Source organism: Suillus plorans (assembly GCF_016647745.1).
Source record: "Suillus plorans strain S12 chromosome Unknown HD556scaffold_86, whole genome shotgun sequence".
NCBI lineage: Eukaryota > Fungi > Basidiomycota > Agaricomycetes > Boletales > Suillaceae > Suillus > Suillus plorans.
In genome coordinates, this window is record NW_024537470.1 from 109,260 (window position 1) to 126,716 (window position 17,457).

At 49.2% G+C, this 17,457-nt stretch overlaps 6 protein-coding genes across 6 annotated transcripts; 4 read left to right on the forward strand and 2 right to left on the reverse strand.

The window, feature by feature from the left end:
* Positions 1-1,168: 1,168 nt before the first annotated feature.
* On the reverse strand, positions 1,169-1,366 carry HD556DRAFT_1192160 (uncharacterized protein; the record flags this gene model as incomplete). Its single annotated transcript, XM_041296197.1, has 1 exon — positions 1,169-1,366. A coding segment is annotated over one exon (198 nt), but the record flags the coding sequence as incomplete, so codon positions are not given.
* Positions 1,367-4,882: 3,516 nt separating this feature from the next.
* HD556DRAFT_1313134 (uncharacterized protein) lies at positions 4,883-5,660 on the forward strand (the record flags this gene model as incomplete). The annotated part of the gene is made up of 5 exons (XM_041300756.1): positions 4,883-4,951; positions 5,009-5,029; positions 5,082-5,127; positions 5,152-5,164; positions 5,426-5,660. 5 exons carry the CDS (start codon positions 4,883-4,885, stop codon positions 5,658-5,660), a joined length of 384 nt encoding a protein of 127 aa, XP_041154325.1.
* Positions 5,661-7,424: 1,764 nt separating this feature from the next.
* Positions 7,425-9,203, forward strand: HD556DRAFT_1247607 (uncharacterized protein; the record flags this gene model as incomplete). Its single annotated transcript, XM_041298709.1, has 2 exons — positions 7,425-8,855; positions 8,949-9,203. Coding segments are annotated over 2 exons (1,686 nt in total), but the record flags the coding sequence as incomplete, so codon positions are not given.
* Positions 9,204-9,884: 681 nt separating this feature from the next.
* On the forward strand, positions 9,885-10,106 carry HD556DRAFT_1206107 (uncharacterized protein; the record flags this gene model as incomplete). Its single annotated transcript, XM_041296475.1, has 1 exon — positions 9,885-10,106. A coding segment is annotated over one exon (222 nt), but the record flags the coding sequence as incomplete, so codon positions are not given.
* A 2,021-nt stretch (positions 10,107-12,127) lies between these two features.
* Positions 12,128-13,282, forward strand: HD556DRAFT_1530770 (uncharacterized protein). Its single transcript, XM_041309473.1, has 3 exons — positions 12,128-12,461; positions 12,520-12,632; positions 12,684-13,282. Exons 1-3 carry the CDS (start codon positions 12,286-12,288, stop codon positions 13,103-13,105), a joined length of 711 nt encoding a protein of 236 aa, XP_041154328.1. The 5' UTR covers positions 12,128-12,285; the 3' UTR covers positions 13,106-13,282.
* A 2,901-nt stretch (positions 13,283-16,183) lies between these two features.
* On the reverse strand, positions 16,184-17,044 carry HD556DRAFT_1412385 (profilin). The gene is made up of 4 exons (XM_041304207.1): positions 16,922-17,044; positions 16,773-16,870; positions 16,559-16,717; positions 16,184-16,511 (listed from the first exon to the last, which is right to left on the reverse strand). Exons 1-4 carry the CDS (start codon positions 16,932-16,934, stop codon positions 16,380-16,382), a joined length of 402 nt encoding a protein of 133 aa, XP_041154329.1. The 5' UTR covers positions 16,935-17,044; the 3' UTR covers positions 16,184-16,379.
* Between the last annotated feature and the right edge of the window lie 413 nt (positions 17,045-17,457).

A 17,457-nucleotide genomic window follows, 5' to 3' on the forward strand; every position in this document is an offset into this window, starting at 1 on the left:
CTGAAGTTGTAGCTTCGAGCAATATTGTAGCTGATCTAGTCGATGGGAAGAAATCCCAGGCGCAGTAAATATCATTAAGTAGTCTGGTGTTTTTTCAAGTGCGTCGATTGGTGCGATCCTAGATGAAAGCTGTATTAGCCCCAAAGGTAAAAACGACAACGGCTGAGTCCGAGTCACCATCAGGCAGAGCTTAATGTAATCGTTGTATTTCCGATAACATTTTGCTCTCATGGAGGTACTGTATCCATGTACGGCTGACAGTGCTGTGAAAGTGGAAGAGTAACTTGCAGGTGAAAAGGAGGGCACCTAAATGAATTGCAAATACCCAGCGCAGCATGACGGGGCGGACACAATCGACACCGAGCCAACCGTCATCTGCTTATATATGTTAGATAATAGCTTGCGGTGTAACAAAAAGAGATCGAAAAAGTAGTCTTGAGACGGGTGGGGCGGCGGAAAAGCAGTCCCCACTTACATGAGAGAGGGATGGACCACCTAACAAGGATTTCCAAGCAGCTAAGGGCGGGATGCAGCAGGACCTGCTTGTCATTCATCCGTTCCCCCTGCTAGTTTCGTTCCGTCCGAAGAGTACGACACCGAATTGGCTAAGGTGCCCACTCGCAGTGGTCCGACGACTATATTACCCGTCCTCCTCTGCCAGACACATGCCGTTTGGTCGTATGACGGTCTCACTGTCCGGTGAAAAGACCACGCTCCGGACATCGCTTTCGTGTCCCTTAAACAGGACAGGTTCGCTCTTCCTTGTGGCAACTCCACAGACCAGGATGCCCCCATTCAACGCTCTACTCGAAATCCAACGTCCATCGCGTGACGTTGCAACCCTCAAGACTCGGACATCGTGGCCCAACAAGGGCTACTAGATTTGCTCCCCCATGCCCAAATTCCACTCACGAAGACTCCTGTCGCCAGAGCAAGTGGTGAGGAGATGTGTACCATGTATGAAGGCTATGCAATCCACCCGTTCTTCTTGGCCCTTGAGCATCACTTTAACCTGAGGGTTGTCCTTTCCGGTGTGTGGGATATACACACTTGGGGGGATTTGTGGTTGATTTTGTAGTTAGTTGACTGGAGTTCAGTGGCCTCATCAAGGTCGGAAAGGTTGCCCTGATTCTCGAGTATGTCTCGAAGGTTGATAGCGAGATTCTTGATGTGCAGGAGGACGGAGCTCCAGCGCAACCCAACAGAACTCGACAGCCTCATCGAGGTCAGAGAGGACACTCTGCTGCTCGAAGAGTGGCAGCGAGATTGTCGAGTCGAGAGACATGAGTCGATCAAGATGGCAAGGATAGCGGAGCTCAAGCGCAGCACAATGGTGCTCAATAGCCTCCAAGAGGACGCTCTGCTGCTCGAATCCGCAGGAAGGTTGTTAATGACTAAGGTCATTGAGAGCTGTGGCTCGATGTGAATGGCCCGGAGGACACTCCTGCAAAGTCGCTCGACATCATTATCGTATGCCATGTTATGTATTGTGAAAATTTACACAAGGGATGTGAAGATCGCAGTGACAGTGAAGGAGATGAGTGGAACTTCCAACTCGGTGCTACAAAAAACGAGATTGCAACTGCAGCGGGCCGTCTCGTGATGAGTACAAAGTTAAGGCAGGCACGGGATGGATACGCACGTGCGACACGGTGTGAGTCCGACGACACTCCAGAAACTTCATCGATCGTCGTACACCAATATAATGCAAGCCAGTTCGATCATTTTGACTCGGGTGCAAAGGGCGGCAAATTCCCACCCCCTCGGGTTTCCCTTCCGAATCAGGTAATGGAGCAGGGGAGATGCTCCCAACCTTCGCAGCCCAAATTTGCCGGTTCTTAATACTGCAGGACACCAAGTGAGTTTTGCGCAAGTTCATTATGTGCCATGTATGATCATGTATAACACCTTTGCGGTATATTATCATTCTGACACACAAAGTTGGGTGGATAGTATCTGAAGCGTGCATGCGCATGGATCAAGGGTTCGAGTGCTTTAATGAGGAGCGTCTTTCTTCTATTGGTCTGCCTAAGGTAGACTAGCTTTGATAGGTAGATGAAATGCATCATATGTATAAACTCAATGGCTGCCCCAGCTAGAGGATGCCGCAGCAAAGGTAGCATTTTTCCTCAGTTGACCAGTAGGCTGCGGAGTCCTGCCCGCAGTTAGCGGTTGACGGAATGTCGTAGCATATACCTTTTACGCATGGACCATGGGCGATAGCTGGCTTCACCCCAGCGGCAGCGGCGAGGATGGCGAGGTAAGCGAACTGAATTTTCATGGTATCTAGTGCGTCATTGTCAGTGATGATCGATGACTATCAGCCCCGACAAACCACTCACCCTCAAAGTTTGGGTGTGATCTACGCAGAGGCGTTGATAATGGCACGTCAAGGCAGAGCTAAATGTGAGATGAACACCAAGTTCAAGTCGCTCAAGTCTGATCACTTACTGTAAACGAAGCGACTTTGTTTGGGGATCTGGGACTTATCACCTTTGTCAATTTATATGCCACCAGAAGCCCTCAGTACTTCAAGTTGTTGCCAGGTTCTGCAGTCGCCGTCCGACGGCCGCGCCAATGACCGCAAGAACCTGGCAGCTACGATATATAGCCCCGATAAGTCATTGCCGTTGGTTCTAACATCGACGGAGGCGCAGAAACGGCGAACTTTGATATATAGCATGCTATGCAAGCGGCAATGCACGAGCGATTCAGCCGACAGCGTGCGAGTTTCGAAATCAAAATTAAAATCCAAGGCGGCCAAGGAGGTTGGGACAGTAATTAGTAGTGGGAAGGACAGGGGCTCAAAGCAGAGTGCTTGAGGAAGGAAGCACCAGAGCATACACTCAGGGGTCCAGCATACAGCTACAAGATTGTGCAGTAGGCTCGGGCCTGATCATATAGCCATTAACCTGTGACGGTGCCTCAAAAATACATGGGGCAAGGGATACTCACATTTCAATGAATCGCTAGACGGACTTGATATATAAACACTGGCGGTATGACGGCAAAACGAACCGTAACAGGGTAGAAAGAGCGGTATTGCAGAAGGTATCTGCTGCACTGGTCATTAGAAGATGGGACGGCAACCGAAGCTGAGTTGCATGACAGAAAGAGGATCATCATATTATCGAGCAAAATTTCCCCATCCACGAATTACGGCATGACGGGGCGAACAAGTGTGGAAATAAAAATCTGGATTATAAGGGTAGGGCAATATTGATGATTTTGGGTGTGCAGAGCCAATAGACTCGGTGCACGGTTTGTGAGGGTCAGATCCAGTGTGAGTGCGGGTTAACTGCTTAGGAGAACGGCGATCGAGCCGCGGTGACAACGATAACTATGATGCAACCGTGCTGCCTCAAGACGTTAGAGCACTCCGACGACGACGTGTTTACGACACTTTAAAACTGTGGTCATAGAAATCAGCGCTTCAAACTTTCTGAGAGCGGCAATTTGGTCACAAACCAAAACGCATGATGGTTAGGCAGAGTCCAGAATTGTCCGCCGGATTGGCTCAGGTTCGCGGCAAAATTCAAGGCGGGTCTTAAAACCTGTCGAGGGTGTCGGAAGGTCATATCGTAAACACCTTACTAAGTTGTCATTACTCGTCGATGAGCCCTGCGGTAACACACTTGGCTGAGAAATGAGTATTAAAACCATTAATATAACTCACAAAAATTCAGAGGTGTGAAAAAGAGTATGCGCGGTTGAAAATTTTGTTCGTTTGTAATCGCTGCGGACCCACGCAGATTTATTTGTTTGTGTTTATGGCGGCACGCTGATTTCACACCAGGTCTAGGTTGGGTCTACATAGGACCGAAATATTCTGCAACGTGCTGAGCGCTCAGTACGTACCCAGTACGTGAGGTTGGGGCAAAATCCGTGCGGGGAACAAGCATTAAAGAAACGGACGAACCTCACGTACAAGAGTGTGACGCTCCATTAGCGCTGTAATTCTCGCCCAGTCAACCTCGTCCTGCACTCCCTGTCGATGAGCTCGAATAGCGCTTCGTGGCAGTACTTCCTAGGGTCCTTCGCTGCACTTCCGTACACTTCTCCACGGGTACGTCGAGGGAATTGGCAAACAAAGATAACTCGTTACTGTAGGTTTTACCTTGCTCAATTCCAAAAGTTCGACTTCACTTGGCATCCGAGCACCGCTAAGCGTCGCTAAACCTATCCTAAACAAGACTCGTACCTAAACTGGGCGAAATTCCGAGGTCCTCCAACCCATCCGCGCCAGCATCGTCTCCACGTATCACACCTGGTGTGATAAGCAGTAGGTAGGCAGCTTTGTCGTTAAACTCCGCTCGCGAATCATCCAGTTCTGGTGTCACTAAGCTGACTTGGATGCATTGAAATACTTCAGATTCCGGAAGGATAACAGGGCACCTACGACTCAAAAGAATTCCAATGACAAATGAAAGCGGCCAGCCGAATTTTTCAAATTCTGATCTATCGATATGAAGATAGCTGTGAATATACCGTGTTCTCTGTTCGTTGTTTATCGCTAGGACGCGTGAGGAAACAGCGGTTGTAACTTGTCCACCAGTTTTGTTATCAAAGTTGGCCAGAAGGTTGGTCGTGGCAGGAGTCTTCGTTTGCCACGATGGACCTCTACTCACTCAGAATGGACTGCCGCAGTCACATCACAAATCTTTTTTTTGCGCCAATTTACTGGATCCTATCAACTCGAGCCACGTATGCATTGGCAACTAGCTCCATGGTAGACCGCCGCACGGTTTCGTCGAGTCGATTGCGCCAGCATGTCTAAGACATGGCTTGACGCCCTAGCCGCTCTTCTGTGGAGTATAAAAGACAGTATCGACAATCAAGTCGCCAGCAACCTCCCCAAACTAAGCGAAATTAACTCATCATCATGTTTATCCGCCTTTCTACTGTTTTTGTTATGCTTCTCGGCCTGGCGGCCCTTGTCAGCGCAGTACCCGTAAGCCTTGTTTTGTTTGGTACCAAATGTGCCGCACTCACCGTGTAATGTATGCAGGACAAGGTCAAGAGAGAGGAGGTGGGCATTGTTTAGCACCGAACGTCTCAAACTTACTATGTAATGCATGCAGGTCGCAGAACCTGTTGTAACATGGAGAATACCGGGTGAAGTACCAAGTTCTTGAGCCTTTTTGTATGCAGGGACTCCCCAATGGTTAGTAACATCTGTTTCACATAAAATCTAATTGTTGACTGGCAGCGCATTGTACACAGGGCAACTGCTATGTAAAACTGGGCTTGTATGCAGAACAAGTTTATGAGAAAATATCAAAGAGAAGGCATATTTAGATATCAGGCGTATAATCGGACAGTGTGTCTCAGTCTGCGCATCCATCCAACTTGAGTGAAGCTCCGAAGTCCAACAGGGACAAGTACTTGCATGCATAAACACAATTGCTCAAATACTGGTGAATAGCCTGTCTGGCCCATGCGCGGACACCAGGCAGGTCTGGGCGATTCAAGCGGAGTTCAAGGACAAAGCTGCCTGCCTGCTGCTCATCACAGCACGTGTGATAGGTGGAGACGATGGTGGTGCGGATGGGGTTGGAGGGTCCATAATGCCTGGGACCTCGGAGTTTCGCCCTCAGTCAGATACGAGTCTCGTCCGGGACAGGTTTGGTGACGCCCAGTGGCGCTCGGATCCCAAGTGAAGTCAAACTTTTGAAATTAAGAGGTAGTAACGAGTCATCTTTGTCTGCCAATTCTGGATTATTGGACTCTGTCACAGCCTTCTACTCGACCTCGACGTATTCCTGGAAAAGCGTACGGAAGTGCATCAAGATATACCGCAGATACACTACCCGGGCCTTGCAGCAATATCCGAGAATGTTTCGCATTTAATACTCTATTACGTGGCGAGGCACGAGCGGAGGAAATAAAGTTAAGTCTAAATTGTGCGAACAACAAGCGTGACGTTCACACGTCTTGTTTCTCTACCTCGACGAACCGTTCACCCTGCACTTCGTCGACACAGCTTTTCTTTTCCCCTACCCTCCTCTCCCACTTCCATCGTGCATCTATACGACTCAGCGCCTCGCGCACCTAGAACATCGGCCCAAACCGTATGGGACCATGAGGGACAATTACTAACCAGTCGCAGCGAGGCGACCCGCCCGCCCTCGCAGCTCACCTTTTACTCCTAGGACAAAGTCCCCTTCGTGGCCGGGAGGCACTGCGCACCCTCGCCCGAAAACCTCAACAGAATCACTTTCCCTTAGCCTTATCTATACACTCACTTAGTCGCTGTTTCCCAAACAAGTTGATTGCTCCCTGCTCGAACGAAACACCAGTGTGAACCACAGACTTTCAAACCTCACATACCAGTACTGAGTCTCAAGTTTAGTCTTAGCATTCACCGTCACATATTTTCTCTCGCAAGTTTCCATTAATTATTTTAAATGTTCAGTGCCTGAACTTCTGCTCTTCCCGTGCGTATTCATCCCGTGCCTGCCTTGACTTTGTACTCATCACGAGACGGCCCGCTACAGTTGCAATCTCGTTTTTTGTAGCACCGAGTCGGAAGTTCCACTCATTTCCTTCATTGTCATTGCGTTCTTCGCATCCCTTGTGTAAATTTGCACAGACTGTGACACGCCTGATATCTAAACATGCCTTCTCTCTGATATTTTCTCATAAACTTATTCTGCATACAAGCCCAATTTTACATAGCAGTTGCACTGTGTACAATGCGCCGCGAGTCAACACGATGAGATTTTATGTGAAACAAGTGTTACTAACCATTGGTGAGTCCCTGCGTGCAAAAAGGCTAAGAGCCTCCTTACAACATGGTTATGCGTTGTAAGCATGACGCTTACATATGACGCAACTCATCTACCTATGATGTCAGACAATGACGTCGTGACTCAGACGTTCTGTAGATCTCTATCTGATTGGACACCGCTCGGGATACTGTTCCCTATATATAGCTAACTACATTGTACTGACTACTTCATCGTACGATACCCCCTCTCAATCCCATACGTTCATTCACGTTACTACTGTCTGACCGTCCGTCAGTGTTGTCGTCACACATCGACGACTTTACACTTTTTTTTAACGTTCAGTGAACGTAATTTTGAAAGCCGTTATTACCTTTTCCGTTACTGGCTGCGCCGTCTCAAAACAACCGAACCGACCGTTGGGAACTGACTATCACGGTCAAGCCCATCACCGCTTACAAAGTATACAAACTGCCTTACCAACGTTCTCGTGCCTCTGCTCCGTTATCAGCAACAACGCGCAGCAAAGCCAAACAGGTCGTTACAATCGAAAAGCCTTCGACCGGCCATACGTCACTTACTGTAAACACGCCGTCCACCTTAACGTCTCTTAATACCTCACCTTCGCATTCACGTGTGCACACGCGCTCATCCACAACCTCTGATTCTTCGGACTCCGTCTACAATCTCCCTCTCATGGCAACGAACTCGAAGTTGGCTCGCGTCGAGCAACTGTCGGCTAGCAAACCGCCGTTCCTAACGGCGGGTGAGCTCACCCCGGAGGCCTTGCGATCGTGGGAGTTGGGCTGCACGCAGTTCTTTTTGCATAAAGAGGTAAAGGAAGGTGAGATGGTAAAGAAGGTCGCGTGGGGCATGCAAGACCCTGTAATGCAGGATTGGTACAGCAATAATCAAGTACACTTGGACAAACTCACGTTCAAGGACTACATGGCGGAAGTACGTAGCTACTGGCTCCCCTCGGGCTGGGCGGATACTGTCCGACGGAAGATGCTATCTTCAACACAAGGCCAGCGTCCGTTTCACGAGTGGGCGTCGGAATTTCAAAGCCGCAACACCTTACTGCGAGGTACCACCTCACACCTTGCGGATGCAAACATCCTGTACCACTTGGAGTCGCACATGAACCCAGAGCTCGCTGCGGATTACCAAGCCGAACAGATCTCGGAGACCGACCTTAGAAAATGGATCGAAAAGGTGCGGCTACTTGACGAAAGACGCTTACGCTACCTCGTCAGGCAAAGAGACGCTGTAGATGCTGCCTTGCGGGCAGAACGTGCACGCTCTGGAGGCGAAAAGAAGTTCACCGCGGGCACACGTTACAACGCAAGAGCTGGACAGACTGCCACATCGACCACCTCTTCGTCCAAAACCTTCACTCGTCTACCTACCCTGACTGACAACGAGCGACAACTCCTGCGAGATAATGATGGGTGTTTCAAATGCCGGGAGCCTTTCGCCGGACATTCGTCGAGCAACTGCTCAAAAGGATTCCCGGACGGGAGCTCTTACAAGACCTTAACGGCCGCTATGATCGCTTCAAAGAAGTCGAAAAAAGGTAGTGGGATGGTCGCCGCTGTAGACGTTGATGAGGACCACACTGTGGCGGTGGTGATGCCTTCGGCTGTCCTGGGCGATGGTACTGACTCAGAGGAGTGCGTGGCTCCCTTGCAGACTCCTCACTTGCGTTGGGATTGTCTTGTGACTGGGCCTGCCGTTTCTTCTTCTGTCCGTGTATCAGCCCTTATTGACCATGGATCTTCCTTAGTTCTGGTTGACGAAGCCCTCAGTCACAAGCTCGGATTGCGGCTACGAAAACTGCCCAAACAACTATCAATATCCCTCGCACTATCAAAAACGCAAAAACAATCTTTCATTCTTTCGCATTTCGTCAAAATTTCATGTTCTTCTCTCGATAACGCTTATACCTCTAGAACTGTTCGCGCAATTGTGGCTCCAAATCTTTGTACACCTCTGTTACTTGGAGGTCCCTTTTTGCAGCATAATCGGATTGTAATTGACCACGAACTGCGCATGTGCATCGCAAAGGACGCAGGATATGATCTGCTGCACCCGCAGTCACCTGCACCTCACATCAAGAAAGCAGGCGTCTGGGGTCCTGCACTATTCTGGACTAAGAAAAGTGTGGTAAACGAGTTGAAGGACGTGCTGCCGGGACTCAAAACAATCGTTGATAGTGAGTGCGAAACAGTTCGGGGTGTTGACATTGTTGCTGCAGTTCAAAATCGCATCAACAACCTCGAACAGCAAACCTTACTCGACGCGAAAGACAGTGCCATGAAGATGGAATTCAAGGACCATTTTCCGACAGACATCCCGCACAACGACTCGCTGCCTTCGGACGTTCTCTTTAGAGTTCAATTAAAGGACGCTAACCAAATTGTTCAGAAGCGCTCGTATGACTGTCCGAAGAAGTACCGTGCCGCATGGAAGGTACTGCTCGATTCCCACGTGGAAAGCGGACGTCTAAGGCATTCCGAAAGCGAATTCTCGTCGCCCGCATTCATCATTCCCAAGGCTGATCCGACGGTTTTGCCGAGGTGGGTAAACGACTTTCGTTTACTTAATCTAAACACGGTGCCGGACAACCATCCGCTCCCTCGTATCGATGAGATTCTGAAGGACTGCGCGAAGGGTAAGTTTTTCGGAAAGATCGATATGACTAATGCATTCTTTCAAACGCGGGTACATCCCGACGACATGAAGTACTTGGCTGTTCACACTCCGTGGGGAAAGTATGAATGGACGGTGATGCCAATGGGCGTGCGGAACGCGCCTGCGGTACACCAGAGGAGGATGACTGCAGCTCTTCGGCACCTAATCGGTCGCATCTGCCATGTATATCTCGACGATATCATTATATGGTCTCAATCACTCGAGGAGCATGAGAACAATGTACGACTCATACTAACGGCTCTCCGCGGAGCTCACTTGTATTGCTCGCCAAAGAAAACCTCCTTGTTCAATGCGGAAATTGACTTTTTAGGGCATCACATTTCGACGCGCGGGATCGAGGTCGACAAGTCTAAAATCGCTCGAATCGTGGACTGGCCACTACCTCGCCGAGCTACGGATGTTAGAGCCTTCCTGGGCATTGTAAGATACCTCGCTGACCATCTGCCGAACGTGGCGAAGCACACTCTGGCGCTGACACCCCTTACAACAAAGGCCGCTGACAAGTGTTTCCCCGACTGGACTGAAGAACACCAGAAGTCTTTCGATGCCATCAGGGAATTAGTAATCAGCCCGCACTGTCTAACAACCATAGACCATGACAATCCGGGAGAAAACAAACTCTTCTTGGTATGTGACGCATCCGACTATGCTACTGGGGCCGTCCTTTCGTGGGGAACCTCGCGGGAAACGGCCAGACCTGTGGCGTTTGATTCGACACAATTGAATGCGGCACAACGAAACTACCCGGTACATGAAAAGGAGTTACTCGCGATCATTCGCTCACTTAAAAAGTGGCGACTGGACTTACTGGGTATGCATGTAAACGTATACACTGACCACTGTACGTTACAGAACTTCGAACGACAACGCGATCTCTCTAGACATCAGGCCCGTTGGGCGGAATATATGTCGCAATACGACATCACCATCAATTATATCAAGGGGAGTGAGAATTGCGCTGCTGACGCACTTTCTAGACGTCCTGACGTGTGCACGCCGGACTTGTGTGCCGCAATACTGACCATCGAAAGTGATGCAGATCTTCGGACGCGCATATTGAAAGGTTACGAACGAGACGACTGGTGCATGAAACTCACCGGTCTTCTGGAGTCGTTGCCGGGTCTGACGCGCGACGAACACAGCTTCTTCTACATCGCTGGACGACTGGTGATTCCCCGGGTGGACAACATCCGAGAACAATTGTTCCATACGGCACATGACGCGTCTGGTCACTTCGGAGCTGACAAGACTTACGGTCTTCTACGGAGCTCATATTATTGGCCGAATATGAGGAAAGACCTTATTGATTCTTACATTCCATCTTGCACAGATTGTATGCGCAATAAGTCGAAGACAACTGGGACCGCGGGACCATTACATCCTTTACCAGTACCTGACGCACGTGGTGACTCAGTAGCAATCGACTTCGTCGGACCCTTACCAGAAGACAAAGGCTACAATATGCTCATCACGATGACCGATAGGTTGAACTCAGACATCCGGCTGGTCCCATGTAGAGATAACATCTCGGCCGAAAGCTTCGCAACGTTATTTTTCGACAACTGGTTCTGTGAAAACAGGCTACCAAAGGAAATAATATCGGATCGTGATAAGCTTTTCATGTCTAAATTCTGGCGCACTTTGCATAAGCTAACAGGTGTTAAGATAAAAATGTCGTCCGCGTATCATCCAGAGACCGATGGATCGAGCGAGAGATCAAACAAGACTGTCACGCAGTGCCTGCGCTATTATGTTAACCGGAACCAAAAGAACTGGGTGCAGGCGCTGCCTAGGGTACGTTTCAACATCATGAGTACCATTAACGCAAGTACAGGTTTCGCACCGTTTCAATTACACCTCGGACGTTTGCTGAGAATACTACCTCCCCTCGTACCAGACACTTCTACACCTCAAGACTCTGATGCAAAGCGTGACGACAACACTGACGGACGGTCAGACAACAGTAACGTGGATGAACGTATGGGATTGAGAGGGGGTATCGTACGATAAGGTGTTCAGTATGATGTAAGTGACTATATATAGGGAACAGCATCCCAGCGGTGTCCAATCAGGTAGGAATACACAGAACGTCTAAGTCGAGACGTCATCATCTGACATCATAGGTTGCGTCATGTAAGCATCATGCTTACACCCTTTCCCTCCGTCCTTCAGACTTCTCCTTCTCCCAAGCGTCAAGAGCTTCGCAATCTTCCAAGTCTTGTCGCGGCAGCCATTCGTCGTCTTCTTCGCCGAAACCGATCAGTGTAAAGTCGTCGATGTGTGACGACAACACTGACGGACGGTCAGACAGTAGTAACGTGGATGAACGTATGGGATTGAGAGGGGGTATCGTACGATGAAGTAGTCAGTACAATGTAGTTAGCTATATATAGGGAACAGTATCCCGAGCGGTGTCCAATCAGATAGAGATCTACAGAACGTCTGAGTCACGACGTCATTGTCTGACATCATAGGTAGATGAGTTGCGTCATATGTAAGCGTCATGCTTACATGCGTCCTGCATGCATTACATGATAAGTTTGAAATGTTCGGTGCAAGACAACAAGACTTGAGCGCTTACAACTCTACCCCTGGTAGTTTCCCAAGGTTCTCCGGCCTGCATGTATTACATAGTAAGTTTGAAACGTTCTGTGCGAAACAAGGCTTACCTCCTCTCTCTTGACTAGTGATGTGCACGGTTCGGCTTGAGGCCCTGGGCCGGCCCAAGCCGGGCCCAAATAAGCCGGGCCCAGCCCAGGCCTAAGTCACGGCCTGAGGAAGGCTTGGGCCTGGGCTTGAGTTTCGAAAAGCCTGAGCCGGCGGCCTAAGCCGTGGCTTTGGCATGTTCAGTGGCACTCACCGGAGGTACGTTTCCCGACTCTATTTTTGTCTTTCTAAGCTTCTGACTTCCATCACTTTATCAGCTTCAACTCAGATGGTCCTGCACTGTCCAACATATCCAGCAATTCACCCTCCTTCAAGGCCTTATCTCTTGTCTGTTGCTACGGAAAAGCCACGGTGAGCTGCCAGCACTATGTCCTGTGCTTTGCGAGTTTGACATAACTCACTCTACCAGGTTTCAGTTGCGCAAATCGATATTTTTAGTAAATTTAAAGCCTTTTGTGCTTCGCCTTCACAAGTGTCTGCGTGATTGCGCACCCAGTACTATCTTTCAATCGATTTATGTTGGTACGTGTCCCTCTAACATCCCTACCTGCTACCCACCCATGACAAACACAGATGCCGAGCACCGTGTTGCACGTCCCGTGCGCAAAACGAAACCTACAGCCACCCTTCTTCAGCATGCCGAGCAGGCAGCACTGCCATCCCAAACCAAGGCAATTAACGAGTTCCACGCTGCGGAGGCTGCTAAATGTGCTGCTGAACATACCTCCACTTCATCCACTACCGAAATCACGCAATCTCCACCCACCTCTCCCATACCATCAGCGCCGTCTGTGAAATGTGCGCTACGACACGATCTTCTGTTCCGGGAGCCTCAACCATCATCTCTCGTTGAGTTGGATTACCTGGACGACAATGACGAAGAAGCGGAAGCGGACGCAGAGACTGGTGATGTTGTGGATGGAGAAGAAGCTTGGGACATGATGCTTTTGGGTGATGATGCCGAGGACATGTCGGATGTTGAGATGGACGTTTAGATACGTTGTATTCACGCTGTTGCTTGTTACTACTAGCCTACACTAATGAGCATCTGTTGGCTTCCAAAAGCCGCGGCCTGGTTGGGCCCAAGCCCCGGCTTTGGGCTGGCTTGGGCTCACGGCCTAGGCTCTGAATTTTTGTGAGCCTAAGCCCTTCGAAGCCGAGCCTAAGCCGGGGCTTTGAGCCTAAGCCGGGCCGGAACATCACTACTCTTGACCTTGTCCTGCATACATCACATGGTAAGTGCAGCACATTCGGTGCCAAAAAAAACAAGGCTTACGGGTACTGCGCTGACAAGGGCCACCAGGCCGAGGAGCATAACGAAAGCAGCAGAGAGGCGGATGAACATGATGATGAGTCGATTTCGTTTAGGGAGATTGTTGGCAACTTAATTGTTAATGCTGTCTGTTTTATACTCCACAGAAGATGATGTCAAGCTGTGTCTTGGACATGCTGGCACAATCGAGACGGAACCATGCGGTGGTCTGCCAAGGTAGCTAGTTGTCGATGCATACGTGGCCCGAGCTGATGGGATATGCCATTCAGTAGTAAATTGGTGCAAAGTTTGTGATGGGACTGCGGCAGTCCATACCGAGTGAGTAGAGGGTCTCGTGGCAACGAGGACTCGACTGCTGCGATGACCACTTTCTGAATTTCTGCCAGCTAACCTGGGTAACAAAATCCACGTATCACATACAAATAGCTGCTGGCTCATTGTATCCAGCTAGCTAGTGTTGTTGGAAAAACTGCCTAGTTTTGCCAACTCGGTCATCGGCAAACCCACGCGCAGGGAGGGTATCAAGCCTTGGCAGAACTCTAGGCTTGCGGAGATGTAAATCAGACCTGATAACATAGTTTGAATTCAATAGAACATCAAAACCAACATCCCTAAAGCGAGATGGTGTGCTGGATGTACCTAGTAGTGAGGCAAGAGGTCTCAGACATTCTGGCATATTTAAGCATGAATAGCTGGCGCCGGCTCGGTGTCAATTAATATTGTGTCTAGCTCGTCATGAATCATGATCATGCTGTACTGCGTATTTGCAATCCATTTGCGTGCCCAGTTGGGGGAAAAACTACTACTTGAGTTCAGTTTTGCCGGGGTAGGCTCTATGTAGACTATGTGTACAATGCTCCTAACAATGACATCCGAGTCAATGTTGCCTCGTCCCATCCATCATCCATCATCCTCCGCCATTGTAATTAACTACCTCAAGTTCATCTATAATACCAGTGGTATTATTTCTTCAGGTTGTTCGACCCGATCCAACTCGTCAAATTCCCACCAGCACTTCAACTTCGTCGATGGCATCAGGCGAGACACTCTAGACTAGCAAGAAGGTCACCTACATCACGAGGCTCGGTCGAGAACGGAGGTGCCGGCACGAGCCAGGCTTCATGAGGTTGTTCTTGCCAAAATTTGGAGCTGAAATACTTGCGATTCTGCAGGGATAACGGGGCACCTACGACCCAAAAAATTCCAATAACAAATAAAAGCGGCCAAATGAACTTTTCAATCGTGATTATCGATACGAAGATAGCCGTGAATATACCGTGTTATCTGTTTGTTGCTCATCGATCGCTAGGACGCGTGAGGGAATGGAAGTTATCGACCAGTTTTGTTACCAAGGTTAGCCAAAAAGTGGGTCGTGGCAGGAGTCCTCATTTGCCACGATGCCCTCTACTCACTCGGTATGGACTACCGCAGTTCCATCGCAAACCTTGCACCAATTCACTACTGAATAGCATTAGATCTCATTGACCCGGGCCACGTATGTATTGACAGCTAGCTCCCTCAGTTGACCGCTGAACAGTTCCATGTCGATTGTGCCATCATGTCCAAAACACGGTTTGATCCTGGCCGACTCTGTGGAGTATAAAAAGACAGTATCAACAATCCAGTTGCCATCAACCTCCCAAAGCTAAGCGAAATAAACTCATCATCATGTTTATCCACCTCTCTACTGTTTTTGTTATGCTCCTTGGCCTGACGGCCATCGTGAACGCGGCAGTGCCCGTAAGCCCTGTTTTGTTTGGCACCAAATGTGTCGCACTCACCGTGTGATGTATGCAGGACAAGGTCAAGAGAGAGGTAGGCCTTGCTTCGCGCCGAACGTTTCAAACTTACCATATAATGCATGCAGGCCGACGAAACTATTATATCCTCCAAGCTTGAGGCCACGCCCCCTTAAGCCTTGTTGTAGGCAGAGACTCCCAAATGGTTGGTAACACTTTTTCACATCAAATCTCATCGTGTTGACTCGTAGCGCATCGTATACAGTGCGACTGCTATGTGAAATAGGGCCTGTATGCAGAACAAGTTTATGAGAAATGTCGAATAGGATACAAGTAGCGCTCACAAAGATATAAGGCAAATGTAAATACCAGGTGTATGATCGATTGTGTGTTTGAGTCTGCGTCTGTCAATCAAACTTACGTATGGGTACTTGCATGCATAAAACCAAGTGCTCAAATATTTGCTGGTGGATATGCAAGATATGCCCGGTCCCAGATGATGTTGGCGCCTGATCCAGTGGCTAATTTGAGACTATCTGGGCTGAATGCGACAATGCACACATAACCGCTATGGGGAAGTATGGTGAGGACAACGCAAGTATCTGCGTCCTATAAAATAACTATTTCAGCATCTGACTAGCTGGCGAATCCCCTTCCGTCGAGGGAGAAGTACGCCGAGTTCACGGCGGATGTGTGCCACACAGGTGGGTTGGGCGCGTACTTCCTCCCGGCGTTCTAGAGGATGATTCGGACATTCTTATCCCAGTCCGCTGCTGACGAGATCGTTATCAGGGAGCAAGGTATTTCAGTGACCCATATAAATGGCCGTCGTCGCTCAGAATCTATAAGGACTTGGCAGTACATACTCGTGCGTTGTGGTACACACATCGTACGGTCCGGATGCTAATTTTAGCATGCGGCATCATTGGGGCACTTCTGCACCAAATAAGGAGTCCTGTGGGATGCCGACGAGGACCTGGATGCAGTAAATGCAAGCAGGATCTGCGAAGGGCAGAGGGCAATGTCAACTGCAACCATTCCAAGATTGCGAATCCATGAACCGGCCACAGACTACACACGACACCGATCGCTCTTGCTCAACACGATCGGACCTGATAGCAAATATGTGTGACGATTGTCCAATGTATTGAACTTTGGAATGACTCCAATAAAGTGCATTGAATCTATAAACTGTACGATTACATGATAGCACACCTTTGGTCTTCTTTATCCTCTGCGATCGTCTCCTAACGGACCCTAGTAACGCTGGCTAGCGAGGTATGCTCCAAGATTGGTGACTAACAGGCCTGCGTCTTGAGCTGTCTGAGGATAAATGTATGTAACGACGAGGATAGCTTGTTTCGTTTGCGCTAGTACAGCACCATCGGTCTGATGGCCGTGAGCATGCATCATGGAAATATATCGTGGAGACCCACCTGTTTCTTGCCCTGAACTACAATGAGATCCGGATCATCTCCGTAGGTATCCGACGATAAGAAGAAGTATTTCTGATTAGCGATACGGAAGCCAGAGGCCTGAACTGCAGCTTTGTTCGTGAACGCAGCAGTGATCGCCTTCTGCTCTTCTGCGGAGATCTATGCAAGATCGCGTCAGAGCTGCACAGACATGACTACTTTCAATATAATTTACCGTGATGTCTGAGGATTTAGCCCATACACCTCCAGCTTTTCCCAAGATCGCGGCCTGAGTTACTTTCTTGGTGCCGACGAGGTTGTTGTCTACGTATGCTGTGGATGCATGAGACCAAGAGCTTGTCTGGCGATGCAGCTCAGACTTACCTTGCCAGGACATATTATGAGGGACTGAAATCGAGACAACGAAAAAGGTCGCGAATTGAAACTGGGAGACAAGAAAGAGTCTGGCGTAGTACGGAGATCGCCATGATATCGGCGTTGGAAAGCAGGCCGCATCAAAGTCCAGTCGGAACTTACCTAATAAGCAAGTGGACCACCGGGCCAACCCGCCACGTGGCACGGACGACTTAGTATTAGTCATCAAGCGAAGCAATATATTCTGGTCGTCATTCAAGCTTCAAGCACGACGAGAACAAGAATAGAGACATACATTGTACTAGTGAATGAAATGCAGACTCGAGGGTCAGAGTCCAGACGTAGGTTTAATTCTAGAAAGCATAAACTGGAAACCCACAAGGAATAACGCGAGTACCACGGTACAACCAGGACCATAGCATCATGATATCCAAGAATTGACCACAGCCACTGAAGTCGAGACTTGCACCTGGCCTTTAGCAAGAGAATTCAACTCTGTCACGCCAACTTAGCACTGATAGCCACCAAGTGATACGGCTAGGATT

Coding starts and splice junctions, on each gene's coding strand:
- HD556DRAFT_1530770 (XM_041309473.1), top strand. CDS start 12,286: ATGTTCAGTGGCACTCACCGGAGGTACGTTTCCCGACTCTATTTTTGT. Junction 12,462..12,519: donor GTTGCTACGGAAAAGCCACG/GTGAGCTGCCAG, acceptor TCACTCTACCAG/GTTTCAGTTGCGCAAATCGA. Junction 12,633..12,683: donor CTTTCAATCGATTTATGTTG/GTACGTGTCCCT, acceptor TGACAAACACAG/ATGCCGAGCACCGTGTTGCA.
- HD556DRAFT_1412385 (XM_041304207.1), bottom strand. Junction 16,718..16,772: donor CTAAATCCTCAGACATCACG/GTAAATTATATT, acceptor GATCTTGCATAG/ATCTCCGCAGAAGAGCAGAA. Junction 16,512..16,558: donor TAGTTCAGGGCAAGAAACAG/GTGGGTCTCCAC, acceptor CACGGCCATCAG/ACCGATGGTGCTGTACTAGC.